The sequence below is a fragment of the Manis pentadactyla genome, chromosome 5 (assembly GCF_030020395.1).
Source record: "Manis pentadactyla isolate mManPen7 chromosome 5, mManPen7.hap1, whole genome shotgun sequence".
Classification (NCBI taxonomy): Eukaryota; Metazoa; Chordata; class Mammalia; order Pholidota; family Manidae; genus Manis; species Manis pentadactyla.
Window position 1 is genome coordinate 2965960 of NC_080023.1, and position 20820 is coordinate 2986779.

At 43.6% G+C, this 20820-nt stretch overlaps 1 protein-coding gene across 12 annotated transcripts in view; it reads right to left on the minus strand.

Annotated features, from left to right (window-relative positions):
- The window catches only part of FAM193A (family with sequence similarity 193 member A), a 207447-nt gene continuing 186627 nt past the window's right edge, over positions 1-20820 (minus strand). For 9 of the 12 annotated variants that reach the window (XM_057502036.1, XM_036921238.2, XM_036921236.2 and 6 more), the window contains 2 exons: positions 15606-15687; positions 1198-1954 (listed from right to left, as the gene is read on the minus strand). In XM_057502036.1, the coding sequence (XP_057358019.1) occupies positions 1861-1954; positions 15606-15687 (176 nt within the window). In that variant the 3' untranslated portion in view covers positions 1198-1860. Of the gene's footprint in view, positions 138-880; positions 1008-1197; positions 1955-15605; positions 15688-20820 lie in introns of those variants that run through there. The other 3 variants (XR_005031967.2, XM_036921229.2, XR_005031968.2) reach the window with 3 other exon arrangements.

A 20820-nucleotide genomic window follows, 5' to 3' on the forward strand; every position in this document is an offset into this window, starting at 1 on the left:
CGGGCTTGGAGCGCTGGGAGACAGCAGCGGGGTATCCGCCCCTCGGGACACTGCTGCTGCCACGGCCACTGCCCAGCCTGTTTCTCCTTTTGCTGGTTTGTCCCAAAAGCAAAGGGACGTGGCGCTCTTGCTCCCACCTAGAAAACACAAGACGAGCAGGCCAGCCCCTTGGCCCCATACCCCCTGCTGCCGCCCCAGCTCCTGCTCCCAGGACGTGCTCCCAGCCTTGTCCTCCCACAAGCTGCTTCTGTCAGGCTCCAGTGCAGAGCACCTCAGTGCTGGAGCCCAGTGGCCAGTCCTGGGCCTCCTCCTGACCACAGCGGCCTGCTCCCGCCCTCTCCCCCCTTCCTCTGTGCTCAGGTCTGAGGCTCATACCTACCCCATCTGCCCTCACTCCTGGGCAGCTGCACAGGCTCCTCAGTGTGAGGCCTTCTGGGACCAGTTTCCTAACGCCACAGGTTGTGCCTGGGCCCCTGCCCCAGGGTAGGCAGCAGCCTGAGTCCTCCCTGCCTCCCTCTCGCTCCCCACCTGGTCTCGCCCATCCGCAGTCCTGGGGCCCCTTCTCCCCTTCCCTTCCTCCGCCAGCAGGCATGCAGGGTGGGGAGCTGGGAGCCGTCAGCTGGGGCTCCCGCTTGTCAGTGGTGAGCCTGCAGCCGGAGGCAGCTCCACGTACTCTGCACAAGCCCGGGGGACCAAGTCAGGACGCCTCTCTCACTCTCAGATAACATTCTTGTTCATTTATGCCCAATTTGATATTTGTCACTTTTCATTGTTCGACTGGAGGCCACAAGTCCCTCAAGGCCGTATGTGGTCATGCCCAGACCCGGCCCCTCTGCTCTGCCTCCTTCAGCACACGGATGTGAAGCAATGTCCCCTTCGCCACCCTGTAGGGAACTTCTTGACACCCCCCACCGCCAGCCACCCTGTGTTTCTTCTTGACACTTACCGACACTTCTCACACCAAAGCCTGGATGGGTCTGGTTGGGCTGTCCTGGGCCTGGGCCTGCCTGGCACATGGAAGGCCCTGGATGAACCGCTGCACAGATGGCTACCAGGAACCCGAAGCTGCCATCTGCGGCGACCCAGGGGGCGCTCCAGGGCTGGTGACCCAGGTTCCCCTTGGGGAGCACTGCCACCCAGTGGCCCTGCCCATGCCAAGCCCCCCATTGCCCCAGCAGAAAGCAACCAGACGAGGTCTTCTGCTGTACTAATGTATTCCATCTTTCAAAAAGAAAGACATGATTTTAATATTACTTAACAATATGTTAAAAAAGTAGCCAGGCAGGCCTCCGTGTTAATACAGTCGTACACTCTCTACAGACTTGATGGTGTGAGTACTGGGTGGGTTTTGTTTTTGAACTTTCTCATTCGGCAAGGGATCTTACGCAAGCTGGCTACAGGTCAGGGGGTCAGACACAAACAGCGCAACGTGTACACTCTTAACAGTAGATTGTGCAGAACGGAAGCGCGCCTGCCCCACCCAGCCCACCTGGGGTGGGGGTGGGGGATGCAGGGGCACACGAGAGCTGAGTGACGGCGACACCCCGGCGGGGGCAGGTGACAGGACAGGGCCACGTGGGTGATGCAATCTCGTCTCTGGCCACGGCCCAGGCCTCCGAGGCCGAGGTGGTGAAGGACTGGCGGGAGCTACTGTTCCAATCCGACAGCACAGAGCTACAGTCAAAGAGGTCTCACTCACAGACTACACGCACACGAGCTAACAACGCGGGTCGGGCAGCAAGTTCTCAGTCTGGGGGGTGGGGGGTCTCAGGTGCAGCCCACCCGGCACAGCCCTGGGCAAGCACGGCAGCTCCGGGGCCTGGCCCACCTCCCGCGCGTCCCTCTCCAGGCAGTCCTCATTCAGTGGGCAGCAAAGGTGGCTTTTTTCAGGCTGAAATTGGACCAGTTGATGGACAGCCTTTGTCGGGTTTGTCTAGCGGAGTCCAAACAAAATCTGCAAGATAGAGAAAGTGAGACAGTCACGGAAGGAAGCAGCCCCTCCCCGGCAGGCATCCACAGAGCCTGGGGCCTCCTGGGGCCCAGTCCCGAAGGTCTTCCCACCATGCCGCCTGGGTGAATTCTGAGAGGTGCAAGGCCCTGAGGAGGAGGCGCCCTGTCTTCAGATGCTGGCCAGTGCCCTGAAGGCCCTGACGCTTTGGGTCATTCTTTTCTGACTTGTTCTTCAGGGAAGGTGTGCAAGGAAGTCTCATAAGGCCCCAGGAACCCAAACCATGGCCTCTGGCCAGCCTCACCCTCGCAGCCATGTCAAGGGCATAGACACGCCCTCTGGGGCAGCCTCCAGCCTGTAGGCCCAGCTCTGGATCACAAATGACGTGCTAACCAGAGCTTGAAAGGAGCACACTTTGCCACCTGCTTCCCATACAATAGGGGCTGATTTTTGTATTAAATGAAAGGAGGAACCTTTTCTTACATGAACCTTTGCACAATTTTCTGGCTCTAAATGGACGACAGAACTTGAATAACCCTGACCGTGACTACTGCTGTTACTCACCAGTGGCTGAATCAAGGTGTGCTCGCTGCCGCCTGCTGACAGCCCCATCCAGGTGGGGGCTGTCCCCTATGCTAGCCTCTCAAGGGAAGGATGTGCCATCTACCAGACTGCAAGTCCTTCCCTAGCTGGTCAAACCCGGCGTCCCTGTGATGCTGCCTTTTATGCTTTCTGGAAGCTTCCATGTAACTCTGGCAACAGACTCCCAACTGTCTCCATAAGTTCCATGTAACCCCCTTTTCTCCAGAGCAACGTAAGATCCTGTGCCAAGCTGATCGGTGAAGAACTCCACCCAAACTGGGTAAAACTCCAAGGGGCCCTCACAGCACTGGGTGCAAAATTCGGGCCCAGCGTGACCCGGCTGTGCCTCCTCCCAACACCACCTCCTCCTCTGCCTATGCCCCTACCACCACTGCCCACCGGGCTTGTAGGTGGCCGACTGCGGACTGTCACACACACCTGCACACAGAGAACATGTACACAGGTAATCAAAGCCTAGGCAAACACCCCCTCACTGCAAAGTCAAGAAACCCCGTACTGCCAGCCCTGGGGCACCTCGCTATGGTGTCCTCGCAGGTGGCTGCAGTAATTAGTCCCCACGGCTCCTTGCGGCTGTCCCCTTCAACAGCAGTTTGGCTGTGCTCACTTCTGCACCGATGGGGGCAGCATCCCGCTGTTTCCTTACTGCTTCCCTCGTCCCCATCATGTTTGGGCGCTTCCTCTGAGGCTGGCACTTTCACGGCCATAAGAACACATCACACCGAATGGACAGCAAGTGGGAGAAGCCGCTCACAGCTCTGCCCTGGCCAGGTGTGTGGGCACCAGCGTGGGGCTGCAGCCTGAGGCACGTGAGCGCGGGAGCGTGGTGGGAACTCCCGCTCCGTCCACCAGTCACGCGAAGACCTCTGTGCAGCCTGCTGGTCACGTTTTATGTGACGTCTGATCCTCCGTTTGACCATTTCTCAGCAGATTCGTCATCATCTTACTCTTCTGCAATGTTCCTTTATAATCTTGATACTTTGCAATGTGCTGTATCATCTCACTTTAAAGCAAATTGATTTGAATGTAGTTCATAAATCTTTTATGGTTGGTTTTCTAAATAAGTCTTTCCCTACTCTTAAGATCAAAAAGATTTTCACACCCCCGAGTACAGTGTGAGGTAGGGATCCAGTTTCAGTCTCTCTTACATGTGGAGTAAACGTGCCCAGCTCCATTCATGAACACGCCTTCATTTCCACGCCAGCTGCCGATCCGCCTTTTGTCACAGGTCAAAGCTGTGTTTGTGCAGGTCTGTGTCTGGGCTCCACACTCTGAACCGATAGCACTGTGTCTTGGTAACCAAGGCTTCCTAAGCCAGTATCATGGGCATGGAAAGGGGCGGGGCCCTCCTTGTTCTTCCCATTCTTCCATGAGGATCTTAGCAACCCTTCACCACTTTTTTTCCCCCTTTTTTGACATATGGAAGGGCAAGTAAAACAAATGTATAATATAAAGAAAAATTATAAAGCAAATACTGTGTATCACCACAATCTAGAGGGACACTGCCAGCCCCTGCCTGGTGCCTTCCTTTTATCTGCAGCTTCCTTCATCTCCTCAAAAGTAATTACCATCCTGGCCTTTCATGTTGATAATTTCCTTGCTTTTCTTTTAGTCTTAACACTGTATGAATTCCTGAGCAATATACCTAATTCCTTAATTACTCCGTATTGAGGTATAATTACGTACAGTAAACTGCACATCAGTGTAGAGCTCGCAGTGCTGGTACACTCACAGGTTCACCATCACCTCGTATCAGGAGGGTTCCGTGAAACTCCTGCATCTCCTTGCCACCCTGGCCCTAGTGTTGCCTTCACTCTCAGTGGCTCTGTTTCCTGCTGCTCCATGGCGATGGAGCCCTACAGTATGCATTCTGAATATGGCCTCTTGCTGTAAGTTTGCTGCCTGAAGGTCCAGTAGAACGCTTCTGGCTGCCGAGTGGTGTCCACCGGACGCAGAGCAGTTTGTTCATCCGCTGTGGACATTTGAGTTATTCCCAATTTTTGGCCATCACAAATAACATTTCTAGGACCATCCATGTACAAGTCTCTGACACCCTCCTTTCTCTTGGGCAGACACCAAGAGCGGCGCTGCTGGGCTGGTGTGATAGTGTGATCAACACCATATTCTGTTTTGTCTAATCTGAATTTTATAGAAATAGGATACTGAGTGCATTATTGTGTTCTGCTTCTGTTTAACAATGAGTCTTTAAAATGCATCCGTGGCCCAGATGGCTCCAGTGTTTTTGTTACCAAACAGCAGTCCACTGTATGACTGTATCACAACATATCCATCCTGTATGTTTTACAAACGCTATGTTCACTTCCACAAAAGCCTTCTTGGATTTTAACTCTTCAGATAATTTTTGGGAAACTTGGTAGTTTTATATTAACTCTTGCTAGAAATGAACACAGGATTTCTGTGACTTAGTCTTTACTGTTCTTCAGTTGTTTCACAGCCTTCTGCGTACAAGTCTTGTGCAACTTTTGTTAGATTTACCCACAGATACTTCATCGATTTTGGTGCTATTATAAATGCTATCTTTATTAACTACATTTTTAAATTATTTACTTCTGCCATATTAATTTTTCATAAATAACTTCTGGACACCAATCCTACAACTAGTCCTTTCCTAAATTCTTTTGTAATGTTTTGTGTAGACAATTAGACCTGTAAAATGGCATTTTATCTCCTCCTTTCCACTTCTTAAAAGCTTTCAATTCCTTTTTTTATCGTGCTGCCTAGGAACTACAGCCTGAGGTTGAACAAAAGTGGTGAGAGACAGCATCTGGGTCTAGCATGTGCTTCCACATCCGTCCTATTTTGGCAAGTGTTTCATGTATAATATAAAGAAAAACTATATATGGGGATAGCATCTTTTAATTTCAAAAATCCCTAGTAATTTTAAACTGTAAAATTACTAGTTCACAATTTCTTTCATTAATTATAAATGGGTGCTAAGATTTTATCATTTTCTGAATCTAATGAAATACCATATGGCTTTTCTGTTATATGTTAATGGAGCAAATAGTGTTTGTGGATTTTCTAATATTAACTATAAGATACTCCCTGCATTCATTACTGGAATAAACCAGTTCGGTCATACACTGCTTTTTAAAATACTGTTGGACTCAAAGATGGTGGCGTGATAGGAGAGACAGAGGCTTCCTCCTAAAACTGGATACAATTAGAAAATAGAGTTGGTGCAACTAATCCTCAGAGAGCAACAGGAAAGAGGACGGCACCAGACTGCACACACCTGGAGAAAAGAGCAGACCTCAGCGAACGGGGTAACGTACCAGAGCTGTGGCTCCGCGGGACACGAGCCCTTCCCCCACCCCAGCTCACCGGCGGGAGGAAGAGAAACGGAGCAGGGAGGGAGTGGAAGGTCTGGGACGGCTGAATACCTAGCTCCGGAGATCTGTGCTGGGAGCACAAACCTACATTTCATGCTGCTTTCATGAGACTTGCATGATCCTGGGGTTGGAAAGCTAATACAGGCAGAATTCCTGGAGAGACTGAGATTCCAGCTGCTTATGAAAAGCAGGGATCCATATCCAGCTGCTCTGGGACAAAAGCTTATACCTGTGTGACCAGCCCACTGATTAGGGCAGTGGAGACAGGCAGAGCAGCCAGGAGGCGGGGAACAGCTCTTTCCTCCCCCCAGGCACCAGTACCGCTCCCCTGCGACCCCCGACATTGCTTCAGGGGCTGAGCAGCTCCAGAGTAGAGCTTCTGGACACTAGAGGGCGCCACATACAAATAGGAAACACCAAAGGAACCTGATCCAGAGTAAAATTAATATAACTCCAGAGAAAGACTTAAATGATGTGGACCTTACGACTCTTCCTGAAAGGGAGTTCAAAATAAAAATCATCAACATGCTAATGGAGGTACGGAAAGATATCCAAGAACTCAGGAATGAATTCAGGTCGGAGATCCAATTGCTGAAGAGCACGATGGAGGGTATTAAAAGCAGGTTGGATACGGTGGAGGAGACGATAAATGAAATAGAAACTAGAGAAGAGGAATACAAAGAATCTGAGGCACAGAGAGAAAAAAGAATCTCTAAGAATGAAAGAATATTGAGAGAACTGTGTGACCAATCCAAACGGAACAATATTCACATTATAGGGATACCAGAAGAAGAGAGAGAGAAAGGGACAGAAAGTGTCTTTGAGGAGGTAATTGCTGAAAACTTCCCCAATCTGGGGAAGGAGATAGTCTCTCAGGCCATGGAGATCCACAGATCTCCCAACACAAGGGAACCAAGGAAGACAACACCAAGAAATATAGCAATAAAATTGGCAAAGATCAAGGATAAGGACAGACTATTAAAAGCAGCCAGAGAAAGAAATAAGATCACACACAAAGGAAAGCCCATCAGGCTAACATCAGACCTCTCAGCAGAAACCTTACAGGCCAGAAGGGAGTGGCATGATGTGTTGAATGCAATGAAGCAGAAGGGCCTGGAACCAAGATTACTTTAGCTGGCAAGATTATCATTTAAATTTGACGGAGAGATTAAACAATTTCCAGATAAGCAAAAGCTGAGAGAATTTACCTCCTACAAACCATCTCTACAGTCTGTTTTGGAGGGACAGCTCTAGATGGAAGTGTTCCTAAGGTTTAATAGCTGTCACCAGAGGAAATAAAACCACAGTAAAGAAAGTAGAACAGCTAATTACTAAGCAAATGCAAAATTAAATTAACTATCCCAAAAGTCAATCAAGGAATAGACAAAGAATACAGAATATGATACCTAATATATAAAGAATGGAGGAGGAAGAAAAAGGAGGGGAAAAAGAAAAGAACCTTTAGATTGTGTTTGTAACAGCATCTTAAGTGAGTTAAGTTAGACTCTTAGATAGTAAGGAAGTTAACCTTGAACCTTTGGTAACCATGATCGAAAGCCTGCAACGGCAATAAGTACATACCTATCGATAATCACCCTAAATGTAAATGAACTGAATGCACCAATCAAAAGACATATAGAGTCACTGAATGGATTAAAAAACAAGACCCATCTATATGCTGCCTGCAAGAGAGACATCCACAGACTAAAAGTGAAGGGATGGAAAAAGATATTTCATGCAACTAACAGAGAGAAAAAAACAGGAGTTGCAATACTTGTATCAGACAAAATATACTTCAAAACACTGAAAGTAACAAGAGACAAAGAAGGACATTACATAATGATAAAGGGGTCAGTCCAACAAGACGATATAACCATTATAAATATATATGCACCCAACACAGGAGCACCCACATATGTGAAACAAATACTAACAGAATTAAAAGGGGAAATAGAATGCAATGCATTCATTCTAGGAGACTTCAACACACCACTCACTCCAAAGGACAGATCAACCAGACAGAAAATAAATAAGGAGACAGAGGCACTGAACAACACAATAGAACAGATGGACCTAACAGACATCTACAGAACTCTACACCCAAAAGCAACAGAATACATATTCTTCTCAAGTGAACATGGAAATTTTCAAGAATAGATCATATACTAGGCCACAAAAAGAGCCTCAGTATATTCAAAACTATTGAAATTGTACCAACCAGTTTCTGAGATCACAAAGCTATTAAACTAGAAATAAATTACGCAAAGAAAATGAAAAATCCCACAAACACATGGAGGCTTCACAACATGCTCCTAAATAACCAATGGACCAATGACCAAATAAAAACAGAGATCAAGCAATATATGGAGACAAATGACAACAATAATTCAACACCACAAAATCTGTGGGACGCAGCCAAAGCTGTGCTAAGAGGAAAGTATATTGCAACACAGGCCTACCTCAGGAAAGAAGAACAATCCCATATAAGCAGTCTAAACTCACAATTAATGAAACTAGAAAAAGAACAACAAATGAGGCCCAAAGTCAGTAGAAGGCGGGACATAATAAAGATTAGAGCAGAAATAAATAAAATTGAGAAGAATAAAACAATAGAAAGAATCAATGAAAGTGGTACTTCAAGAAAATAAACAAAATAGATAAACCCCTAGCCAGACTTATCAAGAAAAAAGGAGAGTCTACACACATAAACAGAATCAGAAATGAGAAAGGAAAAATCACTACGGATACCACAGAAATGCAAAGAATTATTAGAGAGTACTATGAAAAATTATATGCTAACAAACTGAATAACCTAGAAGAAATGGAAAACTTTCTAGAAAAATACAACCTTCCAAGGCTGACCAAGGAAGAAACAGAACATCTGAACAGATCAATTACCAGCAAGGAAATTGAACTGGTAATCAAAAACCTACCTAAGAACAAAACCTCTGGACCAGATGGCTTCACTGCTGAATGTTATCAAATATTTAGTGAAGACCTAATACCCATTCTCCTTAAAGTTTTCCAAAAAAACAGAAGAGGAGGGAATACTTCCAAACTCATTCTATGAGGCCAGCATCACTCTAATACCAAAACCAGGCAAAGACACCACAAAAAAGAAAATTACAGACCAATATCCCTGATGAACATAGATGCAAAAATACTCAACAAAATATTAGCAAACCGAATTAAAAAATATATCAAAAAGATCATCCATCATGATCAAGTAGGATTTATGCCAGGGATGCAAGGATGGTACAACATTCGAAAATCCATCAAAATCATCCACCACATCAACAAAAACAAGGACAAAAACCACATAATCATCTCCATAAATGCTGAAAAAGCATTTGACAAAATTCAACATCCATTCATGATAAAAACTCTCAACAAAATGGGTATAGAGGGCAAGTACCTCAACATAATAAAGGCCATATATGATAAACCCACAGCCAACATTATACTTAACAGCGAGAAGTTGAAAGGTTTTCCTTTAATATTGGGAACAAGACAAGGATGCCCACTCTTACCAGTTCTATTCAACATAGTACTGGAGGTCCTAGCCACGGCAGTCGGACAACACAAAGAAATAAAAGGTATCCAGATTGGCAAGGAAGAAGTTAAACTGTCCCTATTTGCAGATGACATATTGTACATAAAAAATCCTACGGAATCCACTCCAAAACTACTAGATCTAATATCTGAATTCAGCAAAGTTGCAGGATACAAAATTAATACACAGAAATCTGTGGCATTCCTATACACTAACAATGAACTAGCAGAGGGAGAAATCAGGAAAACAATTCCATTCACAATTGCATCAAAAAGAATAAAATACCTAGGAATAAACCTAATCAAGGAAGTGAAAGATCTATACTCTGAAAAGTACAAGACACTCATGAGAGAAATTAAAGAAGATACCAATAAATGGAAACACATCCCGTGCTCTTGGCTAGGAAGAATTAATATTGTCAAAATGGCCATCCTGCCTAAAGCAATCTATAGATTCAATGCAAATTCCTATCAAAATACCAACAGCATTCTTCAAGAAACTAGAGAAAATCATCCTAAAATTCATGTGGAACCACAAAAGACTTTGAATAGCCATAGCAATCCTGAAAAGGAAGAATAAAGCAGGGGTAATTACGCTCCCTGACTTCAAGCTCTACTACAAAGCCACAGTAATCAACACAATTTGGTACTGGCACAAGAACAGACCCATAGACCAATGGAACAGACTAGAGAGCCCTGATATAAACCCAACCATATATAGTCAATTAATATATGATAAAGGAGCCACTGACATACAATGCGGAAATGACAGCCTCTTCAACAGCTGGTGTTGGCGAAGCTGGACAGCTACATGCAAGAGAATGAAACTGGATGATTGTTTAACCCCATACACAAAAGTAAACTTGAAATGGATTAAAGACTTAAATGTAAGTCATGAAACCATAAAACTCTTAGAAGACAACAGAGGCAAACATCTCCTGAATATAAGCATGAGCAACTTCTTCCTGAACCCATCTCCTCGAGAAAGGGAAGCAAAAGCAAAAATGAACTCATGGGACTACATCAAACTAAAAAGTTTTTGTACGGCAAAGGACATCATCAACAAAACAAAAAGGCATCCTACAGTATGGGAGAATATATTTGTAAATGACATATCCAACAAGGGGTTAACATCCAAAATATATAAAGAACTTACACACCTCAGCACCCAAAAAGCAAATAACCCGATTAACAAATGGGCAGAGGATATGAAGAGACAGTTCTCCAAAGAAGAAATTCAGATGGCCAACAGGCATATGAAAAGATTTTCCACATCACTAATCATCAGGGAAATGCAAATAAAATCCACAATGAGATATCACCTTACACCAGTATGGATGGCCAGCATCGAAGAGACTAAGAACAACAAATGCTGGTGAGGATGTGGAGAAAGGGGAACCCTCCTACACTGCTGGTGGGAATGTAAGCTAGTTCAACCATTGGTGGAAAGCAATATGGAGGTTCCTCAAAACACTAAAAATAGAAATACCATTGGACCTGGGAATCCCACTCCTTGGAGTTTACCCAAAGAACACAACTTCTCAGATTCAAAAAGACAGATGCACCCCTATGTTCATCGCAGCACTTTTTACAATAGCCAAGATATGGAAGCAACCTAAGTGTCCATCTGTAGATGAAGGACAAAGAAGATGTGGTACATATACACAATGGGATACTATTCGGCCATAAGAAAGAAACAAATCCTACCATTTGCAACAACATGTATGGAGCTGGAGGACATTATGCTCAGTAATAAGCCAGGTGGAGAAAGGTAAGTACCAAATGATTTCCCTCATCTGTGGAGTATAACAATGAAGCAAAACTGATGGAACAAAATGGCAGCCGACTCACAGACTCCAAGAAGGAACTAGCAGTTACCAAAGGGGAGGGGTGGGGGAGGGCGGGTGAGGAGGGACGGAGAAGGGGATTGTGGGGTACCATGATCGGTGCACATGGTGTGGAGGGTCACGGGGAAAACAGTGTAGCACAGAGAAGGCACATAGTGACTCTGTGGCATCTTACTACACTGATGGACAGTGACTGCATTGGGATATGGGTGGGGACTTGATAATATGGGTAAATGTAATAACCACATTATTTTTTCATGTGAAACCTTCGTAAGAGTGTATATCAATCATACCTTAATAAAAAAAAATACTGTTGGACTCGGAGTGTGAATATACTCTTGATGATTTTTACATCTAATTTTCATGAGAGAAACCAATCTAATTTTTCATTTTTTCTGGTATTGCTTTGGCAGATTTTGGTATCAAAATTTTACTCTTCTCTCTCTTGTTTCAATTACCTGGGAGAATCTGTGTAAGACTGGATAATCAGGTCTTGAAATTTGGGGAGAATAACCTGTAAAACTGCCAGAATGTAGTTTTCTCATTGGGAAAACTTACTTACTACTGTTGCTCTGATTTCTTTAACAGTTACTGTATCATTCAGGCTATTTTTTTGTGTGGGGGAGGGTTGATTTTGTATTTTAAGTCTAAAAATTAACTGGAGTTAAGTTGTTCACAGTGTTCTCTGGTTATAGTTTCATCTCTGCAGGATCTGTAGTTGCATCTTCCTTGTTGCTTATATATTAAAAAAATTAAACCCTTTTTTATTATGGAAAACTTCAAAATAAACACAAAAGTAGCGATGGTAAAATGAACACAGCCCTCATCCAATTCTGATGGTTATCAATATCCCATTTCTTCTTCCATCTAATTATGGTACCTTTTTTCTATTCTTGACCAGTGTCTCAAAGGCTTATTTATTTAGTTAATGTTTTCAAAGAATCAAGTTTTGGTTTTGTTCATCTTCTCTTTGTTTTCTGTTTCATTATTTCTTATATATCATCCTGTCTTACTTTCTTTGGGGTTCATCCGGTTCTTCTACTAATTTCTCAAATGAAATCCTTACCTCATTAATTTTCAGGTTTTAAAAGACTAACTCCAACATTTAAGACTTTATTGAAAGATCTCTCAAGACCAAATCCCTCTCCCCTACAGGTATTCATATGCAATGTTTCTATTATCTTTGAGTTTTACATTATCTTAAAATGTCTCCTGTGGCATCTTACTTGACCCATGAGTTATTTAAATGCCTTTAGATCTCCAAATCTAAAATATTTAGGGAACTATAAGTATTTTAGATTCTCAAATATTTAGGAATTAAAAAATTTACTAATACTGGAATCTCAAGTATGTTGTGGTCAGAGAATACAAATTATACATACTAGTTCTTTGAACGTTTGGAGCTTGCTTTCTGTGCCTCTGTACATACTCTGTTTCTGGGACTGACCCATGTGCAAACTCGCTCTTCCTGGGACGTGAGCTGCACCTGTCTGTACTCGTTAGCCTGCACTCGGGGGCTGGGCTATTTCTATCCCCCATCTCTGCGGAGGCTGGGCTGCTGGAGCACCTGGCACGCATGCAGAGGACGTCAGCAGCTACCGGGAAGGAGGATTTGTGTGATTCGCTGTGCAGCCCAAATACTTCTGCTTTCTGTATTTTGAGGTTATTTCATTAAGTACTTACATTTAAAATTACTATTTCTTTCTAACAAATTGAACCTTTTAGCATTAGGTAGCAACCTCCATCTGCTACAATGTATTTTTGTCAAGACAGTAACAGAACTAGGACAGCTTCCCTTTCCCTGCTTCCACTTTTCCATCCATTATGCTTTAGGTATGTTCTTGTAAACAGTATATATACGTATATATTTAAATTTTTTAACACAATCTGACACACTATTTACTTTTATTTTTGTCTACTGTCTACATTTTGATATAACTGGACTTGTGTCTCCTATCTCTTTAAATTTGTTTATTGTTATTTCTTTACATTTTCTTCTTTGAATTTTGATTTTTTCTTTCTGCTTAGCAGCTCATATACCCTGTTTCTATTCTTTTAATGTTTGCTCTTGAAATGTCATGCCCATTTACCTTAAAGTCTGAACGTGAAATACCTGGACCAAAGGACTTGAGGCTACACAGCTCTGTTTCACACCTAACTTACACATTACCTCTGGTCAACAGTGTGGTTCTTTTAGACAAAATGCCAGTTTACCATGTGTTTGTACCGACATTTATAGACTACCTTTCTGAGATCAATTTCCTTTTTTCCTGAAGTATATAATCTTAGATGTTTCCTTTCATAAAGGTCTCTCTGTAGCAAGCTCCTGAAGATTTCCTTTATTGTGGGGAAGACGAGTTTTGAGACAGTTTTGTGGACACACAATTATAGTCCAACAATTTTCTCTCAATACTGGAAATAAATATCACTTCTGTTTTCATATGCTATGCCCAGGGATGGATTTTTTTGTTTGCTTATCCTATTAGTATATGTTGTGCTTTTGAACTTGAAGATTCACATTTCTCAATAGTTCTGCAAAATCCACAGGCAACATTTCTCTTTAAATATTGCTTTTCTGTAGTCTCTTCATTTACTCTTAGGGGTCTCCAGTTCAATAGATGTTGGACTTAGAAAATATGAAAGGGGAAGGAGAGACTATTTTCCTTTTATCTTGGCACATTCCAGGTACATTTTTCAGATAGATGTTCCAGTTCACTTATTCCCTCTTTACTTATTCCCAGTGACTAATCTATTTATCATCTGCTACTGAGGTCTTGATATTAATAATGATGTTTTTCATTTCTGGATGTCTTACTGTTTTCCCCAAGTCTTGGGTGTTTGATATGATAATCTTCACGAGGCCACGCATGATCCTAAAGTGTGTGAGTCCTGCAAGTCTGCCTTGGGAACACGTCCCTCCAGAGTCCTGCCTATATCCAGGAAATGCCCCTAATTTTATCCCCTGCTCCCCAGAATCCACCTTCAGGTTAAACTTCTTATAATTCAAGGAATTTTCCTACAGATTCTTCTGCACTTTGTACAAATACATTCATATCATCTGAGAATGACAATTCTCTACAATTCTATTTCTTCCTTCTAATTCTTATCCTTTTTGTTTCTTTTTATGCCTTTATAATAGAAGCTGTAATAACAGACATCCTTATTTTATTTTTTAATCTCAAGGGACAGCTTTTAATGTCTCAACATTCAGTGTGGTATATACTGTATTTTATGGGGAGACCTTTTTCACTATGGTGAGGGTGTGCCCTTCAAGTCCTGTTAAGAGCTTTTATTATGAATGATGCTTAACTTTAGCAAATGTTTTACTTAACCTAAGATAAAATATACACACTCGTATCCTATATAATAAATAGAATTTCCCAAAACATTTAGAATTTTACAGTATTTCAGACAGGAGCTGATGACTTTTTGTAAACTAACTGCTTGTTGTGTGTGCACATACACTATTTGAAAGAAAGAGGTGAAAGAACTTCCAAAGAAAGAATGAGGAGCTTTAGAATGAAACTGTCTGTCCTAATTCACATAGTAGATGAAATATTACTGCATAGAGGCTCACAGACTCCAAGAAGGGACTAGCGGTTACCAAATGGGAGGGGTAGGGGAGGGCGGGTGGGCAGGGAGGGAGAAGGGGAGTGTGGGGTATCAGGATTGGTGCACATGGTGTGTGTGGGGTCACAGGGAAGACAGTGTAGCACAGAGAGGACAAGTAGTGACTCTGTGCTACACTGATGGACAGTGACTGCAATGGGGTACGAGGGGGTACTTGATCATATGGGGGAATGTAGTAACCTTCATTAGAGTGTATATAAATGATACCTTAATAAAAATATATATATTATTGCATATACTATTAGAAAAGTCTGCTTGTGAAGAAAACCAAGCAAATACCTAAAATGTAACTTTTCTCCTTAAAGCATTCCATATCAATGTATTCCAATGTCAGCACACATCAGGGCTGCCTGGGGGGTCTGTTAGAACAAATACAGATGTTGGCGCCCCCCACCCCTGGGTCTGATTCAGCAGAACTGGGAGAGGGGAAGAGGGGATGCTGCTGCCCAGGGACTATGGAGAGCACTGCCCTAAATCTGTCTTTGCCTGTCTGGGGAGGTGAGAAGTCACGAGTATGAGGGTGACTGAGGTTGGTACGCGTGTGCTCGGGGTGGAGGTGGGGGTGGGGGGCACGCTATCACATGCTCAAACGTTGCGAAGCAGTCAGGCTGTGTGGGTCACGTAGGGGGGTCACGAGACCATCACCACTGTGTCAGACACAGTTCTAACACTTACCGTTTGAAGTATTCCACCTCCCTCTCTGTCTCATCCATGTCCACACTGTCTAGGTCAATATCTTTAGGCAGAAAGACATCATCTGGAAAATGAAAGAAAATTACAAGTTCAAGTGACAACAGCCACCTTATCAGTACAGAACAAATCATTTGGTTTTACTTAATTTGAACAACTTTACAAAATAAAACCTTTTTCTCAGATGGTAGTTTATAGTCAAAGGAGGCATTCAGTTAATACATGCAACATCCCAGAGGCTTCATCAAAAACCTTTCAGGCTGTTTCAATCAAAGAGCAAGGCCGTGTTTCACTCTGAATTAAATAATCTCTTTGAAAACAGGCAGCCCAGCAGGGAGACCCCTGACCCTGGATCATTCCAGCTCCTAGAATCTTGTCAAGTTTGAGGGTTTTGACTTTTCTCTTCTGCTCATCCCTGTGCCCTTCCCTGCCTGGTACCTAGGGGACACCTCTGAGAGCTGGTAGACCTCCAAATAAAGGGGAGCTTCCAATTCTCTGCAGACCGTAGCATGGGATAATTTTTAGGAACTTTAACAAAAAGCTCCCTCTTCCTATCACTAGGGCATTTCCATAGCAGCATAACTAAGGCACGTTTTACCTGCGTGGCAGCAGCTAGTATCTCTGACGCCTCACAGCACGGGCGGAGTGCCTCTGCATCTCTTAGCTCACAGGAACGGGCCATCACCGAGGTGTTTCCCTCTAAGGACTCCATGGCCACGCTGCTCCCTCACGGACAGCTCTCCCACACACACTCTGCCAGCACCCAGAGCTCCCTCCCTGCCCTCAGTTGTCCTCCTGGCACTCCACCTCCCTTCCTCCACTGCATCCCTGTGGTTCAACCATACCTGGGTACCAACATCAAACCTCCACTCCTGCCCCGGACCACACTCCTGAGCTCCATATCCATGAAGTCACTGTCTTGTATGTCCACCCTTCAGGCATCTGACCCGCAACACAGGCAAAACTGCTCAGCTCCACCTGCTGCCAGCTGCTGCATTTCTGACAGTGACCAAGAAATGGCCCCTGCCCTCACTTCTGTGCCATACCTTTCCCCAAGCCCATAAGTTCTTCCTGAACTCGGGACTCCCTGTCTCCATCCCACAGCTACTGCTTCAGTGCCAGCCCGCACTGCGCCCCAGCCAGGCTCCTCGGCCTGGCTTCTGCCCTGCTGGTCCAGCCTGCATGGAGGCATCTTCCACACAGCCACCCTGCCTCCACAGCCCAACCGTTTCCTCCCCAGCTACCACGACTGCTCCAACTGGGCCTCCGCTGCACATCTACTCACAGACCTTGCTTGGTGCCAACTTGAAGCCCTGATGAGGGGCGAGGAGGGATGAGATGGGGCAGGAGAGTTTAGAGATGTGAAGAGAGTGAAGTCTAAGGAAGCACGCTCAATAGCCCTGCCCCAAGAAGTTCCAGGAGAGGGGCAGCGTCAGCCACAAAGTAGAGAGAGCAGGCCCGCCTACTAGAAATGCTGCCCTAATAAAGTGATTTCAAATACTCTTTTTTTCTGATTAGAACTAATCTGTATTGAAATCCTGGTATAAGAAAACAATAAGACAGAACTATAACCAGATCCAGTGTCAGGAAAGCATTTGTCCCAACAGAACTGTATTAACCAGAGTGGAAAGAAAGTGTGGCCTGCAATTTCACCACAGCCAGGCTGTGTGTTCATCATTGAATGAAATGGTTTGCTTCGCTAGAACTCCTCAGAGAATCCTGTGCCTGACCCCTCCCTGAGGACAGCTGGGAACACCCTAGCAGGAAGGAGCGACACTGTGCGTAATTACAGACCTAAGGGTACCGTATGTTCTCACAAAGCAGAAATAATGCGGCTGAAAATGGGAGGATTCTCAAAATGGTCAGTGAGGAAAGTGGAGAGAAGGAGATGAGCCCACTATTTCGCAGGCAGCGGGCGGGCATCAGAGGAGCCGCCTGAGCAGGAAGGCCAGGTGGGGGGTGGGCACGGTGCACTAGGAAGAGACCGTACACCGTCCTGAACACCCAAGATTCTCAGCCAAAAAAGAGCAAAGAAAACACATCCCAGAGATAAAGCTACAGCTAGTATAAAATGCACATAGTATGCAATAATGCTAGGGCTGAGATGGAGCATAGAGCAATAGTAAACGGGAGTGGGCTCAACCCACCCAAAGGGGGCACTCTCAGGTCCACGCTGTGTACAAGGAATAACCTAAAAACCAAGTCAGAAAGGCTAGAAATGAAAAGATGAGGACACAAGTGCCCCACTGGGTAAACAGAAACAGAGGGGACGGCCATCACCATCGCAGACCAAGTGGAATTCAAACCAAAAGCACAAAACACGACAAAGAGGACTTTTTTTAGTACTAAAAGCCATGATTTACCCAGAAGATATTCCAATTAGGAGTGCCTACCAAGTAACACAGAAACCACCTTATAAAGCAAAACTATAGGAGAAGCAAGAAAACATGGGTGGAAGCTCATTAATAATAAATAGAAGAGAGGTCAAGAGGGTGAATGAGGAAGGAAACAGAAGGCCGAAGCCCAAGCTACCAGGGTATCGTGGAGACACGTCCATTAAATTTTATATCACGGTACTAGAGGAAAGTACATTTTTATCTCAAGTGCACATGGAGCAATCACAAAAGCAGGTCACAAAGAAAATATCAGTAAGTTACATGAAGCAGAAATACTACAAACAATTCTCTCTGATCATAACATAAAAAAATTTAAGAAAGGCTCTCCCCCCAGAAAAGTAAAAGCCACCTATTAAACTAATGGGTGAAAGGGAAAATGGAAATGACTGATTTTCTAAAAAAGGAAAGAAAAGGGCACACGGTCAGACACCTGAGGATGTACATAAAGGAGGGTCACAGGAAAACCCACCAAGTGCCAAACGCTGACCGGTACAAGCAGGGGGTGAAAAGCGAGTGAATTCCCGAGTCCGTGGCCACAGAACAAACAGCAAAGGAGAAGAATGTGAATGGCAGGAAGAAAGTGAGGAGGGAAGAGGAGGGGAAAAGAAAGAAACAGGAGCCTAATTAGAAGGCACAACCCTGGCTTTTTGAAAATATCAAAATAGCAAACTAATAACTAACTGAATCAACAGAACAGAAAGAAGCATAAACATACAAACTAAGAAATGACAAAAGAAGAGTTAAAGAATGAAAGGAAATTTTTAAAAAATTACATACTTTGCAGATATGTATGGAAGTAAGATGGAAAATAGTTGAAGGGATAATTTACTGTGGGAATACAGATTACCAAAATTAGCCTCTTTAGAGACTTAAGTTACTAAATAGACCCATTTCCATAGAGGAAAGAATATTATCAAGGGAGTAGTAACCCACCACAAAGCACCAGTCCTGGAGGGCTGCACAGGAAATTTCCATCGAACCTTTAAAACCCAGATGGCCCCCAATACAGGAGGAACTGTTCTGGAACACTGAAAATGAAAAGCAAACTTCCTAATTCTTTATTCTTCATAAAACATAACATTCATACTCCAAGCTAATCTAGACAGCAAGAAAAAAAAAGTTACCAACTGCTATCTCCTATGAATACTGATGTGAAAATATGAAATAAAATAACAGCAAACCTGACCCAAATCAAAGAACATAATACATAACAAGCAAGAGGGCTTTATTCCAGGAATCCAAGGTTGGTCAAATATTAGGAAATCCAGTAATACAGTAGGTCTAAGAAAAATCATGTTTATCTCCATAGATGCTAGAAAACCTTTGACAAAAAACCCTTTCCTGATAAAAATACTCAAGAAAAGCAGAAACTGTTGGAAATTTTCTTAATATGACAAAATATACAAACCTCTTCCTAAAGGCAGAATCTTACTTAATGGGAAACACCAGACATTTCTGTTAAGATCAAAAGTACTGCAATTAAACAACAGAAAAGCAATTAGAAGCCTAAGAATTGGCAGAAGTAAAACTTTCTCTATGTACAGACATGACAGAATAATCTAGGAAACCCTAGAGAATCAGTAATAAGACTCAAACAATAAATGAGTCAGTAAGGTGGAATATATGGTTAATATACAAAAACAGTAGCCTTCGTATACACAAGCAGTGAGAGTAGCGCTACCAAACAGAAATGAGATGAATCACATGCATCATTTAAGATTTTCTAGTAGGCACACTAAAAAGGTTCAAAAGGAACTGTGAAATTAATTTTAGTAATATGTATTTTATTTAATTAAACATACCCAAAAGATTATCATTCAACATGTAATCAGTATAAGAACTATACTGAGACCTTTTACATTCTTCTTTTCCATATAAGGTTTTCAAAATCCAGTGCGTATTTCACACTAACAACACCCTTCAATTTGGACTAGCCACATTTCAAGCACTCGACAGTGCCGTGTGCCTAGTGGTGACTGCGTTGGGCAGACAGTGCACTGGAAGATAAAATGGTAGTGAATACCCCACTAAATTTAAAAACAAGGAAGATCACTAAATACTTCGAATATGCTCAGTAAGAAATGTGGAAAACCTATGAGAACATTTAAAACATTCCCCAAACCCCCAAGAGTACACTTGAACGAGTGAAATAAAGCTCTTGTTCTCGGGAAGGATGATCAGCAACATAGACCCTCCCTAGTTTCATTTATGAAGTCAGTGCAAACCCAGCAGGATACCAACGGGGCTCTTTCTATGGAGCGAGGCCCATGTGCAAACAGCACATGAGAGAATAGTCAGGAAAACACTGAAGAAAAGCCACGAGGAGAGAATGGCTCTCTATCACTAAAACACAAGAGAGCTTCTGAAACAACTGACTCAGTGCGTGACGGCCCCTGAAGACACAAAGAGGAAAGGGACAGAAACGCCACAGTGGACCCCAGTTCACACAGAAAGGCAGTGGAGCACCACGGTCCACCCGGACCGCTGAGGCAAGATGAACATCTTAAAGCTGGTGCTGAGACAACTGGTAATCAATCACGTGGAGAAAGATAAAGCTGGGCCATGCCTCACATGGTGCACAAGAGCCAACTCCCAATGTATCAAGGACCAGATGAAAAAGTGATCCCACATAAACACAGATGGGAACGTGGGTATGTTCCCTCCTGACCTCCTTGTGTGGGTAAAGCTTTCTAATGGTTAAAGTCCAGAGGCAATACAAGATTAATGTACTAACTACATTAAAATGGAAAATAAAACTTCCACATGGCCAAAAAGCATCATAAACACAATCAAAAGACAATCTT